Source organism: Meleagris gallopavo, chromosome 5 (genome assembly GCF_000146605.3).
Source record: "Meleagris gallopavo isolate NT-WF06-2002-E0010 breed Aviagen turkey brand Nicholas breeding stock chromosome 5, Turkey_5.1, whole genome shotgun sequence".
Lineage (NCBI taxonomy): Eukaryota > Metazoa > Chordata > Aves > Galliformes > Phasianidae > Meleagris > Meleagris gallopavo.
Genome location: NC_015015.2, coordinates 20,753,941 through 20,776,296, shown reverse-complemented (window position 1 = coordinate 20,776,296; position 22,356 = coordinate 20,753,941). Strand labels below are relative to the sequence as shown.

Sequence of the window (22,356 nt, the reverse complement as noted above, 5' to 3'; positions counted from 1 at the left end):
GAAATAAAGAAAGCTTCTTTGAGAGGACACCTGCAACATTCCAATGCTCGAAAAAGCCACTGAGGAGGGAAAAGCAGTGCTATAGGGCTGCCTGCACGTCCAAGCGTCAATGGCATCAAGCAAGAGATTACAGCTAAGGAAACCATATCCAGCAAGCAGATGCATCTGATCCAGACTTCACAGAGAAAGTTTTAGAGCAGGAAAAACAAATTTGAGTCTCTCTTATCTGCTATCTCCCACTCAAAATTATTCTCTTTTAACCTATTTCAGCAGAGTTCTCTACCATGAACTTACCAACTGTGTCTTTAAAACCCCAGTACTCAGAACATCTTTTGGCAACTTCACCACTGTGTTACATGTTGCAAGAACCATCTCTTACTGCCTGCTTTAAACTTGACTCCTATTAATGTCATTTAATGGCCCTTAACTCTTGTGCTGGAAGAGAGACTGAACAGCCAATCTCCATCTACCATCTTTAGATCATGCGTGACTTTCAAGGAGCTATTCTATTACCCCAGAGTCATCTGTGTTCCAAGCAGAAGAATCTCCACTTACTCAGTGGTTCCCCTGAACACCGCTTTGTATGTTTGATCACTTCTGACACCCTTCTGTGAACCTCTTTTGAGAACTACTATATCCTTCCTAAGATAGAAAACATCCAGACCACACAGCTTTCAAGTTGTGAGTGCAGTAACTGTTTACAGAGCAGAACAATAGGGTCTCCTGGTTTGTGCTCAGTTTTCTTCTCCCGTTAATAACTTATACCTGATCTGCCTTTTTGATATCTTAAATCATTTACAGACAACAGCCAAGAGGTCATCCAGCACCATAAAGTCATAGATAAGAACTCCAGCTGCTATGCACTTGGAAATGCAACCCCCATTCTCTTTGCTCTCCTATGGAAAGGGAAATCCTATTCTTGAATCAATGGTCTCGTTTCAACCCCATCTTTTCCATCCATGCCTCTGTGAGCAATTATTCATGAACAAGAGCATCCTCAAAGGGAGTTCTTGCAGTACAATTATTCCATTACACTCCAGAATAAATGTCCACACGCACTCAGAATCTATTTTAAAAGCACTCTTGTGGGCCTGCGTGTAACACAGTTAACTTTGAATCCATTTAATTAACAGCACCGACTCAGCATGAAAAGACAACATCCATCAGAGTTCATCTCTCATCCACTGCATAATAAGCCTGTCCTCATCCCTCTCCCAACTGAGTGTTGGTCTATTAATAATGTACGTGCAAAAATATGGGTTTCTGAGGAAGTGCTGCACAAAGAAATCCCTGAGATACAAACTACAAGGATTGCTTTAGAAAGCCTTTCCCAGCATAATACAATGGCCATCAAGTAATCAGTTATCACCTTGCGTGAGGAGCAGCTACATAACTACCTGCTCTTTTTATTTGAGAAAAAAATACTTTCACGGCCAGATTTGAAACCCCATTATTCTTCAGCTATGGCAATACACCAACACAGAACTCCAAAATCAGGCCTAAATTTCACAACAGTGTGGTGGCTTTCACTTCCGACTCCCCAAATAGTGTTACCAGATTTTTTAACAATGCTGCACACAGGCCAACGTATTTTCCATGCTGCAACACAGCAAAGTTCTCTCTGTGCACTCCAGAATGTGATACATGAAATGCATTGTAGCTGTACACTGTCAGCATCTAAGAAATAGCTATCTATTTCTTACATAAGTGAAATTTGATACAGAATGCCAAATCTCACAGCTGGCCCTGTTCATACATCCCTCCTGCAGCCCCTGAGCCCCAGTACAAAAAAAAAAAAAAAAAAAAAAGCACATTTAACTTCCAGGGACCAGCACACACGTTGTGTGCTCTAATCTACTGTCTGAACACACTGTCTGATCTCCTGTTACTGCTGTAACAAAAACAAAGGCTTGAAGTTTTACATTTAGCTCTGCTGTGTTCCGTTTGACACATTAGACACAGAACACTAATTAGAGTATACTGTTCTACTTAAGGGGCTGTCAGCATTTTCAGTATAAAGCCTTCATTTCAGGGCTTTATAACACAGCTGTGAAATATTCATTTTGTATTTGAGCTTGACACGCAAAGGTCTGGCTTGGGCCCAGGTTCCTCTGTTTGTTTTCTGGGAGCTGGAGTTTTTGGGTTTGATCTGGCAAAGAGAGGGTTGAGAAGGGGGGAATGGAATTAACTGTATGGGTTGTCTTACAAGAGCAGGCAAACAATAAAAATACCCAGCTCCACTGTTGGTTTCTGCCCCTCACCTAACCAAGACCTTCTTTCCTTATTTGTCTGAATATGCACAAATTATTTATTTATTTAAAAAATAAATAAGAAGTTCTGTCCTCTCCAGCCTGAACCTTCTCTTCCTCAGTATTCTTTGCTGGCAGTGGGTGCTGCTTTAACAAGCCTGGAGATTTATAATAGTCTACCCACAAAAGCAATAGTAAGGCAAGCTTCAACACAGGACCAGTTCAAGATGCCTCTGCCATAAAAGACCAGTCTACATTTCTCCTCCAGTAAGTCTCACAAGCCTTGCTTACAGCTACCATTGCAGACTTACATCAGTGGCCTCCAGGAACCATCCCAATACCATCAGATACAATCCTCACAGCACAAACCTGATGTAACATTTCCAGGTGCTTCTAGCCTATGGTCAATTTGAATCCAGTAAAGGATTTAGAGCGACATCTGGCCACTGAATGAGCGTTCATATTTTAATGAATTAAAAAATAACAAAAACCTGACCAGAATATCATTACCTTCAACAAGCAGTAGCCATTCTTAAATAATTTTGATATTCCAAATAGTCATTTAAAGAAAAACAGGGAATGATTTTCCACAACACAAATCACAACCTTAGCCTACGAGTAGTTGGTACAAACTGACTTGCCCAAAGGATTTGAATCACTGAATTACATGAAATATTACACTTGTGAACCTGTAAAAGCACAGGTGGTATGGGGTGGGTTTCTCATGAAAATGCTGAGCCTCAGTTCTAATGGCTCTGCCTGGTATCACTACAATGGTTGTGAATGCATATTTATTTAAAAAGATCCAGGCAGCTGAGAGAACAGGGAACAAAACGTGGCCAGAAGTAGAAAAAAGGGAACATGAGCAACACAGGATCCCTCCAGACCGTCTCCTTACACATGCCTGAACACAGTGTGCGTGCGTGTGTGTCCATCTCGCCGCACCCCCTCTCTTGCCTGCTCTCCCCTTCTGGCCTCCCCTCCATGCTCACTGCTTTCAGTCCAATTCCAGCTGTCAAGACTGCATTCCTGACCCGTCAGCCCCAGCTGTCAGGGGCTACGTGCTGAATCTGCACTCTGCCTTCTACTTCGTGCACCTGGAATAAGGCAGGCCAAGGGAGGCCATAAATGCCGATGCATGACCCTGGGGAAGTGGGAGGAACACTATTAAAAGCACCTCTAGAAGCAGCCATAGCAAAAGAGCTCACGTGCAAATGTCCCTTTGGCCTGCCTTAGGATACACAGACAGTTGATTTCCTACCAGTTTCTAGAGCGTGACCTAGTTATCATAGAATGGTTTGGGTTGGAAGGGACCCTGAGGATCATCAAGCTCCAACTCCCTGCTACAGGCAGGGCCACCAACCTCCATATCTAATACCAGACCAGGCTGCCCAGGTCTCCATCCAACCTGCTCTTGAACATCTCCAGATAGGGCATCCGCAGCCTCTCTGAGCAGCCTGTTCCAGCACCTCATCACTCTCTCTGTGAAATTATCCTTAATTATTTTGTTTCTTCCCACTGCCATGCCCACACCAAGATCCAATTTCTTCAAAAAACATTGCAGGGTGAGGAAAGGTCCATGTAACACAGCCAACCCTGACTATAGCCATAGCAAAGCAGCATCTTCTCCCATTCAGCCATCATCTTAACCATAAAAGCTGCCCAACTCAAACTTCCATGGCATTACACAAAAGGTTCAGAATATCCAGGCTTCAGAAATATAAAAGTGTGAAGAGACAAGGGGTGGAGTGTGTGTGCAAACTGTCCACCTTTGTCAACGTTATGATTACACTATTTTGATTTCTGTGTGGGGAATTTTTTGTTGACGCAAAAGAAGATAGTGTGATGTATGTTTATTTTAAAATAAGGAAAAAAATATCAAACAGGCTGCAGGTTTGCTGGCACATCAAGAGTCAATCCTGACTTATTTCAGACTAAGTGTATATACATGGAGTCAATCTGACCTTCTCCAATAGGCAGGCAAACCCTCTGGGAAACTGAAACGCACCCTGTGTGGGCAGCCTGCAAAGAAGTCATACTCCAAGTTCCCAGGACTTGGACTTGTGCAGGATCACTTCTTCACAAGGAACAGATTATTCCATTTGTAAACATGCATTAAGTTTTCACACAGCAAAGAGAGCAGGTGACATACCAGACTTAATGTAGGGGGGACTTCTGCCTCCCACACAGTCAATTTGTCCAGTGATTCCTCATAGTACAGAAAAGGACCAGTTCACCTTCCCTAGCAGGGAGAAGTATCTGTAAGAGGATTAAGTAAAGGCGAAGACTTGCAATGGTCCCCCATCAATCTGTCCCAAAAGAGGAGATCAAAGGAAGTATGATGACTTTGTGAGTGTTATATGTTAGTCTTCTCCAAATCCAGGCAGAAAGCCTGAACATAGGCAAAGAAAGTGCTTCAGTAAGAGGAAAATGTGAAAAAAATAAATAAAAAATAAAAAATAAATTACTACAGCTCCCTTGGGCAGCATTTCAGTTACTCATATAAGGGTTTGAAATCAAGCAGGAGCAAACGGTTCTCCCAGTGAAAGGGTCACTGTTTATCACCGTTAATCATCACTTCTCAGATGAGAAAGGCTCTCTCCACAGTCATTTTCCCCTCCGTTTCGCACAGGGTTTAGCACTGACAATAGGAGAGACAAGAGAAAGGAAAACAGCCAAACAGGGATTCAGGCAAGGGCTGGCAGGATTTCTCCCACCACAGCTCTACCATAGTCTCTCCCCAGAGCCCCAGCCCAGAGCTGGGCTGCTCCTAAACACAAACAGCCAGGAGTTAAAAGTCCACAGATTCACTGCAGGACAGGCACCCGCTCCAAGGGAACTGTGGCAGCTTTGCATAGTTCCCGACTCCAGGGAAGTTAAACACATCGGCCGTAACACAGTGTTTCCAACACTGATATCGCCGTGGTGAGAAGCTCAGTCCTAAATCACTCCGTGCTGAACTCTATAAACAACACATACATTCAAACTAAACATGGACACGGGGCAGACACACTGAAAGGGAGGGCTCCAAGAGCCCTCTTCACAGTTAACCCTGCTGAGGGAAACCAGAACAGGAAAACTACTTCATTAAAGTATCACACTGAAACTCCTGTCCCTGGTTTCCTCCATTTCTTCTCACTGGCATTTATTTTTGGTTTAAAAGCATTTGTGTACTGTTTGTCCAAGTCTGTAGGGATGTGGGGAAAGATGTGATGGCAGAGCTTGTTCCTACAACAGTAAACTATATAGGGTGAAGGAAAGCATCTTAATCAGCTTGCCTGAGGTGACACTCATAATTCATTTGTGATTTCTTCATTCACTCATAACATGTCATGCCAAATCAATTGATTGTTATCCTTCATCGCTGATTTACACAGCAGTTCTGCCTAAGAAGTCATCAACTGCCATTTCTGAACTATTATTCTAAATCTTGTTCATACCCTGCCCTCACTGGCACAAGGGCAACTCATCAGGTCCTTCAGAGAAGAGGATAGCTCCAAGCAGCATACTTCAGTCTCCGGGAAAGAGTTAGAGATGCTCTGAAGACAAAAGCCTGAGCTTCCTATACTCCAATACCTTACCTGTTCTCCACGGGAGGTCAGGGCTCACCTTGCAGCACCTGGCAGCTCTTTCCTCAACACCAGAACTTGTGCAGGGCAGGGCACCTTGTCCTCCCACACATGCATTGCCCTAAGACTGCGGTGACTTTATAAGGGAAAGTAAATTCTTACATCCTCAGGAGATTAGAAAATGGTTTTGCTGTAAGCAAATTTAAATTACATTTAAAAAAAAAAAAAGGAAAACTCTCACATCAGCAATTTAAAAGACGCTAAGGTTGGAAAATAAATACAACAGGAATATATAGCATTTATCATGCAGACAATATTCACATGGAAAGAGGCAGGTCATAAAGAGATTAGCATTCAATCTCTCCCTAAACATATTCTGGACTATTTATTGTTTGTTTCACATTACTTCTGAGATATCACAACAAATGTTCACAGCAACACGTACTCTCACACAGCTTGCAATCTATAACCAAATATAAGAGGACTAGATGAAAAAGAAAAAAAAAAAAAAAACACACACTGAGGAGAAATGTCTTGATAATCACTGTGTAACAAACAAGTGGCAGAGCTGGGAATAACCTTAACTCCCTCCCAGATTCCAGCAGCTCAGACCATGCTGAACTATTATTGTACCTCACTCCTGCTTGAGACTAGGGACAAAAATGTAAAAGAATGCTTAAAAATGAATCAAAGGAATATAAGAGATCATTTTTCTCCCACACCAATCAGGATATAAAGAAGCAGCCACCCAGCTCCCTCCCTACCCCAAGCTACCACTCACTGCATAGCTCTCTGCAATCCCTTCCTCCATTCCCTGCCCTCTGCCCTGAGAAATAAGCTTCTTACAGAGAGCCTTTATCATCAACAGCCCTTTATGCACACTAGAATTAAGCAGCGCTTCACATCTGCTAGCCAACATGCCTACCAAGCACCCAAGAGATTTCTCCTCTGTTGGCCAGGAAGAAGACAACATCCTCCAGGAGGAAGAATCCATATGAACAAGGGCCAAAGACTGAGAAAACAAACAGCAGAGAACTGCTCAAGCACTGATTTCAACTGTTTCCTCAACAACCCTTGCATGCTCCTAGGCACCCCGCTGAGGTGTCCCTGCCCCAGCGCTGAAGTCAGGGGAACCAAAAAGGCCCCAGAATAACTGAGAGACTGCTGATGTAAAAGTGAGCAGGAGATACGGCAGGAACTTTGTTTCACTGTTTGACCCACTTGGTTCAGCATGCATTTCACAAGCATTAGAAAGACAATTTATAAGTCCACTTTACAACCACTCTAGGAAGCTGCTCAGGCACAGCTGCAGAGGAGAACCACATTGATGGAACTCCAGGCTCCCAGCATATCCATTTCCCTCCTCAGAGCACCACCACAGGCCAGCTTTCTGCTCCAAAGATGCACGCTGCTGCTACAATTGTCACTCTGCATATACCTACCCCAGATGCAGAATGTGGCTTAGTTTTTCCAACAAAATAAGAATTTGTTACAGATTTCATGGACTAGACCCAACACTTTAACGATCTGAATAACTCCCCATGCAATTCAGCAGCAAGAAGCATTACCCTACTGTCTCTCCCCCCATGCCTACAGAGGAAAACATCACTAGACAAAAAACAGCACTGAGAGAAAAAAAGTTACTAAGACAGTTACAAAGCATTCCTAAACAAACACATTAAATCATTTACTTAGAGCTCTTCACCTTCTCTACATTCTTTGCCCTTCAATCACTTCTGCCCGTAGAAGTGATTTTCCTCAAGCGCCTCTTCAGTTTCCTTTCTGAATGAAACAGACTGTAAATGAGAGGCACAGCAGTCCACCACAAGCTCACTTGTTTGAGAAGCCAAAGATAACCCAACAAAAAGGAAAAGGGCACAGGCTGCTATCTCGGTGCAAAAAACCTGAAAACGCAAGACAAAACACTGGCAAAGCAGGTCTCTCTTCTATACTTGAGATTCAGAAGCATGAATAACTGGTAGAATTGTCAAACGTGAGAACTGAGGAAGTAAAAACACACTCAGAGGAAGCAATTTTATTCACAGGCTTAAAACCCCTTTTTGTGTGTGTTGCCACCTAGAGCTCCTGCCATACGTAGAGAAAACAGAACATAAAAAAAAACAACACAATTTCTTTACAAAACTTGTCAAGAAATTCAGAAAGCCACAGATCCAGGCACACAACCAACTGCACTTTCTTCAACACTTCACAAAGTACTTCCGGTTTTATGCGTTTAACTCTTAGCAAAATTTTCTGTTGCCAAAAACAGAACCTGAAGAAAAAAAAAAAAATCACGGACCTTCACTCTTACCAAAAAGTTGTTACTCTCAATTCTCATCTTTCCAGTCAAAAGTTTCAGATGCATTCACCTACCCAGAAACATTTAGCAGTGTCTTTGCACAAAGTACCTGAGAAATACCTGAACTACTGGCCTTAAGTATGTTTGTCCAAGGATAATAAGAAGCAGATGAGCACTTACAGGACAGACAGTAAGACTGAACAGCAAAGTGATGCTTAGAGTCAAAACATCCCCCTTCACTGTCATTTGTACTGAACCATTTAGCCTACCTAAACAGTGCTCAAACTGTTTCATGTCCTCCACCAAATTAAAAAGATAGCTATAAGGTTTCTGCACTGTTTCCATTTGTTTCTTGCTGCATGCACTGCAAATAGGTATAGGCGACAGCTGGAGACCAGCTTTATTATGCGTGATGCCAGGCTGTAGTCCCCATCACCAGCCAGATAAGAGAAGCAGGATGAAACAAGGCTGATTGTTTGAATAAAATCACCCTGCAATGCAGCAGAATGGACTGATGGTAAACTTGTTCATGGAGCACTACACCCTAAAAAGCTATCTACATCCACAAAGTTGCTGCTTCTTCTTAAAACAATTGTTTTAAGAAAAGACTTCGCTTCTACCTCTAAATTTTGTGCCTTTTATCTTCTTAGATCATCTCAGACTTGATAACTGCAATGAAGCACTTAAAAAAACTTTTTACAGTCTGCTATTGGTAGGACAATGAAGAATAGCTTTAAACTGAAAGAGGGGAGATTTAGGTTAGATTTTAGGAAGAAAATTTTCACTCAGAGGGTGGTGAGGCACTGGCACAGGCTGCCCAGAGATGTGCTCAAAACCAGGTTGGATGGGGCCCTGGGCAGCCTGAGCTGGTGGGTAATAGCCCTGCCCATGGCAGGGGGTTGGAACTGGGAAGTCTAAGGTCTCTTCCAACCTAAAAGCCATTCTGTGATTCTGGAAGGATCTGTTTACAAGTTAGCCAAGACAAACAAGCACTTACAGTTCAAAGATGGAAAATAACACCAGCCATGAGCAAAGACTAAAACCACATGATCAGCATATTTTGCTATTTCTACAGTGGTCACTTCCTACATTTCTTTTGAGCGAGATAAAAATCTATTATTAACAGAGAACACCACAGATATCAGCACATCCTGACCAAGCAAAGACTTTTTACTAACCAGTTTTGTACAAAGAACCAGACAGGTACTTAGAAACTATAGGAGGCAGTTTGTTTTCAGACACCGCCTCGGGAAAGTGCCAAGCAGTGATACTTCACAAGATTCAGAAGCTGACAGGAACATCCCCATGCATCTGAGAATCGCAGCCACACATCAACATCACTTCAAAACATTGCCACAACATGATGACCAGGGCAAACAAGTGCCCAGACTTCCCCAGGAACAAGAGCAGGGAAATGCCAGCCAGAAAGAGTTAAAGAAAATGGAGCATTTGTTTTGGAGTCACAGAACAAACTTGTGGCTTAGGTCACTACAAACTGAACTCTATGTGATTTCTGACAGGTGTTACACCACAAGAGAAAAGAACTGAGCAATCACCACAGAAGATTCCAGTGCTTCATACCCAAGTACTTTGTGTTTCACGCTCTTTCCCGAAGCCTGGCCATACAACATTGTGTTACTGCTTTCACCCACCTTCCCCCATCTTTTCAACTGATTATGGGGCACAGGGAATTCCTCCTGAGCCAGCTCTATGGAAGGGAAGTCCTGGTGCTACCCCTTTTTTATATTTATATCAACAACATTACTGCAGCAGTTGCAATATAATTTATATATAGCTCTATGGCTTAATTCCAGGCAGAAGTAACTCAATGCTGGTGTACATGTGTTTAGACCACAGCAATTGGAAAGAATGTCCCATAAACACTGTCAACTTAGCTGTTCCACTGTGACCAAACAGGCTCTATCACAGCAGAAACACAAGCTGTGCCAGAAGCATAAAATTAAAAAATATATATTATCCAGCAAGAAGCTAATCGAGCCACTTGCCACCTGCACAGCACTGACAGACTTCCACTGTGGTCCCAACAGATTTATAGTTGTAAGTTAATAGCCAGCTCCTATCGTATCAGGATATAGTGTCTGACTGACAAGAGACTATGCAGAAGTGACCAGGGCGTGTGACAGTGTAAGGGCAGACATGCAATACACAGAGCATCTGCCAGGGTCCTCTTGCATTTCAAAGTAATCTTATGAACTTATGGTCCGGACAATAATCAGCTTTGTACAGTGCTATTTGCAAACCCTGCTTGTGCTGAATATACTTGCTGTGCCATCATATATTAACAAGTCTGACTTGAGCCCAAGCACCATAAACTCAGGGCCTGAAACAAGGGCAGGGCACAGGAGTCATGGAGCCAGCTCCATGCAGGTGAAGGAGGTGCCTGGTACAAACCCACAGGATCCCACCAAAATATAACACAAATACAAAACTAAAAAATAGCAAAATCCTTCTGCGTCTTTTTAGGTCTCAATCCAATGTGACTGGACTATAAAGAGGAAGAAAGCATAATCAGCACTGCAGAAATACCTAGAAAGGCTCTTCATTCCTACTTATGTGATGTGGAAAAGTCAGGGACCAACATCTCAGGCTCAGCAGACAGAACCACATCTATTTTGCCCTGGGCTAACAAACACCTGTTTCCATTATCCTGTGTGTAACTTCAAGGAAGAGCCTTCCTGAGTATCTTAGGCCAGCATCTCACTTGGATCACAGGAGGTTTCATCTGGGAGCCTCTGACAGGGGAAAAAGGAGAAAACCATTTCCACATTCTGGGGACGATGATAGAGATACAGAGAGAAAATGGAACAGTGCAGAATTTCTCTGTTTGACTGCTCACTCAGTGGATGGCATTCAACAAAAGAGTCTCTCTGTTCCAAACTCTGCAGAACTTGTTAGCAATGTGACTAGGAAATATGGATTAGCAGACAAAGTGCTGCTGAGATGGCAAAAACAACTGCATAAAGACGACTGCATAATATACATATAAGGCATGCAAATATCTCGTGTACTTGAGATGAATCATCATACATGGACACTGATCTTGCCATCAGCCACAGAGGTACTTATCTCCTCATCCACTGGGTGAAGTGGAACCACTCACGCTGCCTCACACACAATTAAGCACATGTTTTTTGTTGGTTTTTTTTCAAACCTTCAAGGTCATCATCATTGTAAAAACACTACAGAGTTGTGCAAGACTCTATACATATTACAGCTGTAACACAACACCAGTGTCTCTGTGTAGAGCGAGGGGGTAAGTTTCTGTACTAACAGGCACATTAAGCAGTGTACACTCAAACAGAAGAGAGTATGCTCCTCCTATTAAACACACATGCATGTAGAAAAATAGAAACATACTCATACTATCATCCAGCCAGGCCCCAGCATTTAAATATCCTCTACAACACAAAATCCTGCTTGGCAGTTGTTTACAGGACTTTCCTTTCTGGGGATACAAGGCATCCAAATTAAATCACCCTGGATAGCAGGAGGGCAGGGCTTGGGTCAGAATTCAGGCAGGCAGGCCTGGAAGTAAATCCCTCTGCCAGAGGGGTGGCCACATCCTACAGGCAGCAATCCTTTCACTTCCCATAGGCAACACTCCTCTCTTGCAAGGAAAATCACCCGCTTTGACATTTTATAACGCATTTTGCTTCTAAGCCCTTCTTTCTGCCTGAACCACTTCAGCAGCTTATGTTGATTACTGATGAGCTACAGCTCTGCCACTGCTTCCCACAAGAGCATCCCAGTTCCAGTAACCCCCCAGTCAAGCTGCAGACCCCCAGCTCCTTCCCCGCTATCCAGGACAGACACCCAGCTCCTGCCTGTACCAAGTCCTGGCTCCACCAGCACAGTCCTTTCATCTTCAAGGGCTGTGGCTAGGGCGGGCCAGCAGCTCCTCCCTGTACCATAGGCCCCAAGTGCCAGAGAAAAACACCAAGAGAGTCAGCACTGCTTGCCAACAAACCTCCAGGCAGTAGGTGATGAGTATTCCCGATTGTTTTAAACCTCTGTAAAGTACTGGCAGCAAAATTACATGCCTTCTTGCAACAAGTATTCTTCCCAGGACTCTCATTCAACAGTATTTCCCCATTCCTGGTTATCTCGGGAGCTCCTCAGGTTTTGGGTGCTCTGTAAAACCCTTTTGTTTCACAACAGAAGCAATTTTCCCAAAGTGACAAAAGCAATTCATTTCTCTTGGCAAAGATGCAGAGCTGGAAGCTACAAGCTACACCTCATTCAACATCATCTGCCAGAGAGGCCAGCATTATTATGCAGTGCAAACCTGTGCTCTCCTCCAGCTTTGCTGGTCAGCTTGAAAGCTAGGCACCAGAGCATCTGCCACCCAGAATCACTGCCTGATGACAAGAGACTCTCAGCACATTATGGAGGATTTGTCCGGACTGGTGGTTCAGCTTGCTGCTTTTTCCCAAACCTGAGTTCCAACTACCCGCCAGGCTCACCAAAGGCACGCACATACAGCACGCTCCCCACGCAAGCCCCAGATCCGCAGCACCGAGCACGTGGCGCGTCAAAACCTGCGTGGGGGGCGGAGCCATGGCGCGATAGCCACGCCCCCCTTCGCGCATTGGCCGGCTGCGTCTCCACGGCAACGGGAGGCTGCAAGCCCCGCCCCCGGCCGCTCTGCATGCTGTCGCCTTGCAGCGAACGTTGCGTGCCGGGAGCTCCGTACTGAACCCTGCGGCAGGTGCGGGGCACGGCGGGGCGTTCCGGGCACCTCCGGGAGGCGCAAAACCGCACTTGGGACCACCGTATCTAGTGCAAAACTGGGAGAAGAGCCAAATACAAGGAGTTTACATAGCTGTCATAAACCCCTGGGCGCTGAGACACTTTGCAGTAAGTGGATAAGTATCCTGTCTGTTTTACATTGAGGGAGAAACGATGCAGAGGCAGTCCGAATTGCCGAGCACAGAGCTCAAAACCATGAGCTGCATCACAGAACTGCACAGCTCTGCTCTAAGGCTGAGCTGCCTCAACGCATTTCAGCAGCGTGGAAATGTCAGGTAGCAGCGTGAAAAACGTCACTCTTAGCCCAGCCTTGCAGCAAAAACACCAATACTGATTCAATTCAACTGGCAAAAAGCAGCCCCTTGTCTGGTACTGCCCATTTCTTTCAGGTACAGTCTGCAACCTCTGCACCTAGATCGCATTATGGGCCATACAAGGAACTCAAGCTCTTTTGGAACAAAATCATGGGGGTTTTTTTGGTTGTTTTTCTTCAAATGAAAGCACCTCTAATACAAACAGGCCTTCAAGGGCACAGGGCCCCTTCTGTGCTACTCAAAAGTTAAGCACCAAATTTCAGTGCCTGCAGGATTGCTCAAAGGCTAACACTTGAGCACAGGAGATTTTGCCAGCACTTCACTGCACTTCACCCATCAGCTCCCTGTGCTGTGCCCACCCGGCAGCAGAGAAAGGTTTCTGAGCAGGCAGAACTGTGTTTCACTGCGCCTACTTGGAGAAGAAGCAGGCTTTACAAATCTGTTCCACTGAATCCATTGACAGTGCCATAAAGTCATTCTCTGTCTTTCAAAAACTCCATCCGTCTGCTCTCCGGGCATTTGTTAATGCTTGTGAGTCTCTGTTACAAATTCAACCCACAATAAGCTGCTTTCTTGTGGGGAAATGAGTCTCTCTGGACCCACGATGGGGGGACACTTCAGCCTAACTATGCAAAGTGTTTAGGAGGGGCAGAAATTAAAGGAAGAGTAGTACCTGTAATGAAGGAATGGCACTTTTCTAATTCCATCAGGTAAGAAATTTCGTAATAGTTGTTAACTCATCTTAGTCTTCTTGAACAATTGTGAATCTTAATAGTGTATTCTGCAGAGCAAGCAGGACTGGCTTTTATTGCCGCTGGCTTGCAAATACTAAATACAGCAGCAGTTCATAGACTTTTCTATAGCACTATTTTCAATCTGAGTTTCTCCACAGTAACTAACAACAGTCCTGGTCTCCTGGGATGTTAGCAAAATTACAAGGCTTACTTGGGTTTCCACAGCTCTAATTCATACGGCTCTGCTTGTGCCTTGTTGGAAAGAAATCATTGCTAGAGCTACTGAAATCATTAATGACAACAGAACCAAATCAGCATTTCCAACAGCATCACTTGGGGACTTTTAAGCAAATAACCCTAATGAACACATAGGCCTCCAGTGGGAGAAGTGAGAAACATCCCTGGTAATCTGCAAGAGGCTGGGGTTCATGACTATGGCTAAGATTTGGCCTCAGCGGATCAAGATTCAATGTCTGGTTCTGCTTCAGACTTCCTGTGGAAGTTAGGAGCCATAGCCGTGTAGGAAAAGCATTGTTTCCTTCCCCTCTCCCCCCCAAAAAAATAAAATGGGGGGGCATTTTATCTTTTTAAAGCCTAAAACTGCTTTGGGCTGGGTCTACTTCATCACATCTGTTCAGTGCTCACTGAAGCAAAGTAAAGATGGGATGCTCAGGTAGCTTATGATCATTCAAACACAGTGACTCACCTTTGTACTAATATTTTCGAAGACTGCTCACATGGCACAGATCCACCACTGGTCACAACAGCCACAGGCCTCAGCTGTATTTTATAGCACAACACATGGACACGCACAGGGCGAGGCTAACCAGTGCCATGAAAGGAAAGGAAACACTGGGCAGCTTTCTGAACTGCAGGAGTCACTCTTTAGTGGGCACAGCCTCAGCAGAGTTGCAAGGTTTCAAACACAGGGAGCAGCCCTCATGTGGAGCTGGAATCCAAAGCAAAGCACACCACAACCCTGCTGAACCTGCACAGGGACCCTCAGAAGCATCAGCTGTGTGAGGAGAGGTACAGCAAACAGAAGAAGCCTGAAGCGGCTGAGACTGGGCTTGGCACTAGCGAATTATTCAGACCTTAGCTGGGATCACTCAGCACTAATATCAGGGCCCATTCTGCTAAGCACCGTTTGAGGGCCATGTAAGCACCACTCCCTGCCCCAAACACCAAAACAAGAGACTACTAGAGAACAAGCCAAAGACTAGCTAACATGGTATTTGCTTTCAGTCTCAGAGAGAAATCTGTTCCAAAGCTCACCAGGCCACTTCTCCCCGAGATGAACAGGAGCAAGGTCTGCCAAGCCAAAAAAATGCTGAGTGCCAGTGCCTCAGCTGGAAATGGAGGTGAGGCCCTGCTTTTCACCGAACAAATGTAATAAATATTACATTTTATCTCATTTGAGTCTGTGCCATTTCCCAGATGTCTGCAGACCCTTTATGCCACAAAAACAAACGGTGGTCCTGCCTGGCCTGATCCCAACTGTTTTTGCAAACAAACCAGGTGATACACCACAGATGCATACACCCCAAGGGCGGATAAGAAAATAGCCAGTGCACCATGGAAGAAGTCTCTTCCCACTGTGACCATGGATGATTTTCCCCACAGCCCCCGGTACACTGAGGTGAAGAACTGCTCCGATCAGCAAGCAGCAAATACACCACCTGCAGCACCACTGATCAGCCCTGAGTTTTGCCCTCCTACTTACTGTTCCAGCCAGGCCTTTGGCAAAACACGTGTCAGCCTCCTGCAGAACAACGGCCCTCAAGCAGAAGGGGGTTGTCAATCTGTATGCACATGGCTTATCCAGCACAGCAGGGACAGAATAAAACCTGCTTACGGGTCTCTGCAGTCAGGTTAGATTTCTAAGTCCCACGTGCCTTCTCAGAATACCCGGCTCATCTGAGGGAGATGAAGAACGTGCAATTCAAGACCTCAATAGCTTTGAGAGGCCAACCAGGCAAGCAGCACGTGACCACCCAGGGGATGCAATCACCATGTAAACCCACTCAGCAAGAGTCCTGATTTGAGTTACTTACGCTAGCTGCAACTCAGCTGCTAGCAAATCCTCACTCCCACCCCTCTGTGTGGGTCTTTCTGCTGTCCTTCATGGTAAAGACAGCATGTTATGTAGGGGTGGACAGAAGGGTGGGATATTCCCAGCAATCCTGTCTCAGGTTTGGCAGGAAGGATCACAGTGCTTCATGGATACAATTGCAGGGTACAAAGCCATACACAGCGAATCGCTATACACTCCATTATGTAGCCACAAGAACAAGAGGCAAATTGGTGCTGCTGTCCAACAGCAGAGCAGCTTTGGCTTTGACAGGCCTCATGGCTATAAACCGCATTCAACACTCACTGTAGGCTCCAATTCTGGCCAGGAGATGAGTCTACTGTCCCTGTAATCTCAAGACAGGGTGTTATATGAACAAATGTAGCCTGGAAAATCTATGCGTGTAGTTGTTAACAAACAAAAGGTCATCTTAAGAATCATGTACTTGAGGATGAAACAGAAGGGACCAGAGCAGTTCAGTCGGAAAGGATTTAGCCCTTGAGCTCCAACACTCTCGATTGCTCTACTGACACCATCCACAGACGGTGAAGAACAGGTCTGGCCATGGAGAGGCTAATCAGCCTTTGTCTTCTGCTTTAAGAAGTGCTGCTATAAGCCTGACTAGAGACAGACACAAAATCCCTCTATCTCCGGGTGGCAGCCCCTAAGCTGTTGAAGCAATTGAGTGCATTTAGGCAGAGCTGTGCAGAGATCCCCAGCTATCAGCTGGGGTCAAGCAACACTCATGGATATTGAAGTAGAGCAGGCACAGCAACAGCAGGCCAGATCTAGGCTAGAAACATCCTCTCCTCTGTGCTACTGGCTCCACTGGTCCCAACGCTGGAAAACACTGCCCATGAGAAAGACAGCAGGCTTTGCAAAGGTGCAACCATGTTGTTCATGAAAACTTACAAAGATCGGTACTCTGCAACAAGCCTCAGCTGCACCTTCAACAATTTAATAAGAGGCAATGATTTTTGAAGCATACATACCACTTATGTGTACAAACTTATGTGTGTTTTGGTTCTGTTCCAGTTCAGGCTCAGCAACTCTCAGCTGATCCAGTTAAAACCAGTAGTAGCAGTCTGAACTGATTCATCTTGAAAGCTATAACATTTTCACATAAAAAGGATTGGGCAGTGAAGGCAGGAAACTATAGGCAGGCCAGAAGTATTACTCTATTCCCTGTGTCAAGGATGGCTTGTGATCCCAGCCAAACCCTGCATATTCTCAGGGGAACTAAGGAACTGGAGAAATACATCAGGAATGGGCTGTCAAGATGCCACAGAACTTGCTTTTCTCATTTCTCATTCGTGCCTATGCCCACTTCGCTCACAGGTAAGACAGAGACACACATTGGTGATTTTTCCCTGCCATTACCAGAGAGGTGCCAACAAGCCAATGGGAAACCACAGGCTGGCCATAGGAACAGATATCTCCTCAGCAGAGGACAGGAAGCCCCATCCTATGAGGAGTAGCACAGGGCTCATCTTCAGAACAAAATCTCTCAAAAAGGTTTTGCAGCCATCCAGTCCAACCCAGCACCACGCAGCAGTAACAAGTCTTCCAGACACACATTCATATGACATTTGATGAAGGGGAAACCACAGTACAACAGACTCTGTGCTGGAAACCTCCTGCTGGGAAATTTCAGGTTTCATTCAAAGCATTACTCTAAACTTACAACTTGAAATATTTCTAGCTTAGAAGAAAGCAGGAGAGATCAAAGACATAAGCTGCAAATTCAAAGCATGTCTCTTTGACTCTCTGGCTTACTCTTACGGAGAAATCTGTAAGCAGATTTTGTAGTAGTTTGTTTTCACACAGACACTCATGATCTGGTTTGCTTAAGCACCCCCCTTCCCACATTAATAAAAAAAAAAAGATGCGAGCAGAGCTTAGCAATATGAATGTTCCCTGCAGGAACCATACCCGCTCCAGTATGCTACTTCGGTGAGCAGAGATTTCTGTTGTTGAGTTGCAGGGTGCTCACAGCAACCAGGGCATTTTAGCAACAGGAGATGGCTCACGTCTGCCCTGCTTCCCTCCTGTCCTGCCACTGCTTCCCATGCAGCATGAGCAAAGGTGCTCAGTTCCATTTTTTAACTCTGTCTCTCTAATGGAATTACAAGCATGGTGACCAGATGCATAGCTGGGTTTCTGGTAGGGCTAGTAATCCTCTAGAAATTGAACACAAGCCAACCAACTTCAGTGAGTTTTAGCTTCTAGATTCCATGCTAATATGCCACAATCCCAACACTCAGCAGGTCCAGAGGTAAGTCACCATACTCTGAGCCTATATTGGTTCAACATAAAAAAAAAAAAGAGTTCTGGAGAGGACAGGAAAAATGGATTAACACATCCAAAGTCACAAAGAAAAGTCTAAACACAGAGCTAGTCACATGGCAACAGAAACTGAAATTCCCACAAAACAGAAGTTGTTTTCAAAAAGCAGCAAGAAAACTAGACGCTGTATCCAGTCTGTCAATAAGCTTTATTTAGGGAACTCCTGTTTCTTTCCCTTATTTATTATATTTTTAAAATATCCATGATTATGTGCAAGTTCCTTAGTTTCACTTCTGTAGAAATCTCCTTTGGGGAGTATGGAAGAACCATGCATTAATTACAGGCAAGTCCTAATAAAAGTCACAAAACAAGTTCTCTCATGCATAGTTCCCAAGTAACATCGCATGTCCTGCACAGTCCTTATGCAAAATATCTGTACTTACCCACACTCCCCCATCCAAAGCAATGAACAAACAGATCCCTGCAAAGCCAGGCTCCCACAGCCTGCCCCTTCCAGACCAGCAGTGCATGACTGCTTTGGCTGAAAGGAGCCAAATTCCACAGAGCTTCTCTTCAGCAGGACCAACTGCCCAAGGGGTTCGTCCCTAACCACAGAGACAGCCTGAGAGCACTCAACAGCCCAAGGGTTATTTAGGAAAGAGCAGGGACACTTACCACAAATTGAGGAATAAGAAAAGAAAAAGAAAGAAAAAAAAAAAAAAAAAAATTACAGCTTATAGAAGTCAAGGCAGTGCCGCTGGGGATGTTTATCCAACTTCAAGTTGAGTGGCTAGTTGCAAAAAGAGTCTGAAAGACTCAGAAGAATCACAGAGGTGAAGAAAGCTTGTTCTTCACCTACATCCCCACATGCAAACTATCAGCTTTCATGCATTAATCTAAGGCAACATCCCTGCTCCGTCTCGTGTAACTAAAAGAGCATTAAGCAGAGATGACCAACCAAAGCTGCGTATTTCATAAACTTTTTCATACTGCCAGGTTCACCTCATTCATGTGACACACAATCTCAGAGCAGGTCCAAGAAACAAAAACAGCAGGAGAAGCTTTTCCTGCAGGTCAGCAAAGATCCCTCAGGAGCAACGTGTGCAAGACTCAAATTTCAGTCCCAAGGATTTACACTTATTCTAAATTGCAGACCAACTGGATCTTCTACTGCTATTTCAGAAAAGGAGAACTGCTTCTCACCTTGGAAGGCAGAGGAGCACGTGCATGGCAGAGAGACCATCACAGATTTCAAATAGGTGAAGGAAGCACCTCTGCTGGATCTTTGCTAAAGGGCCCACTCTTGTTTGCTTTGCCCATTTGAAGAAGGCCGACAAAGTCACTGAGAGGCATTCGGAGCAGACTGCGTTGGGAAACCAACACCAGCATCTAACACCTCATCATGAGGAATTGCTTTTACCAGCCAACTCCCTCACCGATTAACAGCTCTCACTAGTAAGACACAAAACCCAGCCCTTAAACCCTAATTCGATGGTGTGGAATTTATCCATCATGTCCCCAGGGAGTCAAGACAGCCCTGACTGTGAATGGATACAATGGAGCTCTTCTAAAAGTTATGTGCAAGGCAGAACAAAAACAAACAAACAAACAAAAAAAATCTCATACCAGAGAAGGCCTGGGATGTATAGCAGCAGTCCCAGTTTTGAAACTGAGCAGGCAGAACTCAGCTCCCTTTCACAGAGCTGGAGTTCAGAGTCCCTGTACATGATGGTATGGCAGCTTTTGGCTGTTCCCACAGTACAGGTCAACTACCTGTTCTTCAGCAACAGGCAGAAAGCAAGTTTCACTGGCAGCACCCAGGCTGCATTACATGCAGTGCATGCATGCACACGCACACACAGGCCAGGCACCAGCACCAAGGACTCTCCTCTAGACAGCTCTGAGGAAGCTGAGCAGGTTTTTCTCTTTTGCGGCAAGAGAGGAGCACTGTGCTCTTCAGTAAAAAAGAGCCATCTCCAGGAACTTTCAATCAGATGCAGAGCTTCAAGAGCAGGGTTTCATGCTGGGACAGGCCATTTAAACAGAGTTATTTATTTCCCCTGCAGTTTTACATACGTTCCTTACTCCAGCGGCTAACCTCCCAAGCACTACTGTTCTGAGATAAATGAATGCACTTTGCATTCATGTATTACAAGCGTTTCTTATTTATTACTGGGTCTTCACAAGGGGGAGGGATTAACTTTTCTATTTATGGAGACAGAACAATGCAAGCACTGGGTGATTTGCCCAGGGTTACAAGTGAATCAGTGGCAGAGACAAAACCAGGTGCCCTGACTCAGATGCGCCTGCTGTCAGCACAAGGAAATGCCACCCAGCTCCTCTTCTGCCCACAGCTGGAGAGAAGTCATCCTTCTCTCCTCATGACACCAGTCAGTTCCCAGAGAGCGACTGTCTGCCAGGCATCCTCTGCAACACCAAGAGGAGCCACAAATTTTTCAGATAGGATCAACTACACCTCAAACTAAGCATCCCCTAGAGAAGGGAGAGCTTAGTCTGAAGCATGCAGAGAAGGATGATGGAAGAAAGCACATTCAGGATGGCAGAATGCAAACTCCATCTGAACAGTCTCTTCAGAGACACAAATAACACTTTCCACCTTTCTAAGCATCTCACCCTTCCCCAGATGCTCACAGAACACTCCTTTGTGGGGCTAAGAGCCATTGCTTACACGGAAAAACAAGTCTCTGTGTATTGTTAGTTGCCTGTAACACCAGGTAGCAGTTCAGAACATGGAGGAAGGAATAGCATTACGTTCCTCCTGCCAGTCATCCATAACAACTCCATATGCTAGAATGAAGAAAACCCAAAAAGCTTTCCGATACAGCACGACTTCAGACTGGGTACTTCCAGTCACATCCATTGTGAACAGACTCTTTCAAACCCTGCCTAAAGATCCCAACTAAAAGACATACTATAACCACATATCAGATGTTCTGTGTGATTCTCTGGTCACCCCAAGTCTCCCATGGAGGTATTTTCAGTACAGATGGGACTATGTGCAACAAAGTTAAAGCAAGCATGGCAGCACCATGCAACACTCACCTTATTTCCTATATCTTCACGCTTGTTCCCAGGCTTGTTTCTTCTCAGCTTAATGGAGGGAGAGCGAAGGAGGTTCTTGATCCGACTTGTTATTGTAGACCCTTCAACCGACATCATCTCCAGGTATCAGGAGATATTATACCCCACGCAAACCGTGCCTGGGGAACAAGCCCAGGTCTGAGGCAGAAATACTTGACAGCTCAGCTGTGCTTATGCGTGTTCACACATCTCTCAGCGATCCTGCTCCAGAGCTCCACTCCTGTTACTCTGCTATTCGCAGCGGCTGGCTGACCTTCCTTCTGCAGATTCCAGAGGATCAAATCAGCAGTAACCTAAACTGAAAGATGCACTCGAGGGTCAGTAAGATATCTACAACAATTTTTAAGCTTCATTATTTCCAAGAAATGCCAAAAGCAAGATTTAATAACGAGGGTGGCTGCAGAATTATTCCTTCTCAGAGGCTTTCACAAAAGATTATCCTTCTTTTACTGCCAATTAGCAGATTTAAACCAAACCAGCAGACCTAAGATGTTCCCATCCCTGCACTTCGCAATCAGTCGCCATGGGGTCTGTCCGTCAACCCCTTGCCTTCGCTCGAGACACGCTGGCTCCACCTCGGGCTCTGCAGCCCAGCAGCACAATGCCGCACTCAGTTATTAAGAGCAGAGAATAAACGCGAGGGAGTTCTTAACTCCCACAAATTGAGCTCCGCTGTTGGTACGCACACGGATCGGCGATACCCGGTAATAAAGGTACGCGACAGCCCCCATCCCGGCCGACGGAGGGGCGCGAGGAACTGCCGCTGCCAAGGAGCGCAGAGCTCTGGCCAAAGCCCTCCCCTCCGCACATCCCCGGAGCCGGCCAAAGAGACTGGGGCAAAGCCTGCGGCAAATCACCCTCCCGGCTTCCGTGCGAAATGGGGGCGGGGGGACGACGGAGAAGGAACGAGCCGAGGGACGGCGGAGCCTCCCGCCACCGCGACCCCGAATCCCGCTCCGCGC

The 22,356-nt window shown here is 45.2% G+C and overlaps 1 protein-coding gene across 2 annotated transcripts in view; it reads right to left on the bottom strand.

Moving 5' to 3' along the window:
- The window catches only part of MAPKBP1 (mitogen-activated protein kinase binding protein 1), a 90,660-nt gene extending 68,944 nt beyond the window's left edge, over nucleotides 1-21,716 (bottom strand). For both annotated transcript variants that reach the window (XM_003206484.4, XM_010711306.3), the window contains exon 1: nucleotides 21,356-21,716. In XM_003206484.4, coding sequence (XP_003206532.1) covers nucleotides 21,356-21,472 — 117 coding nt within the window. In that variant the 5' untranslated portion in view covers nucleotides 21,473-21,716. The remainder of the gene's footprint in view (nucleotides 1-21,355) is intronic.
- Between the last annotated feature and the right edge of the window lie 640 nt (nucleotides 21,717-22,356).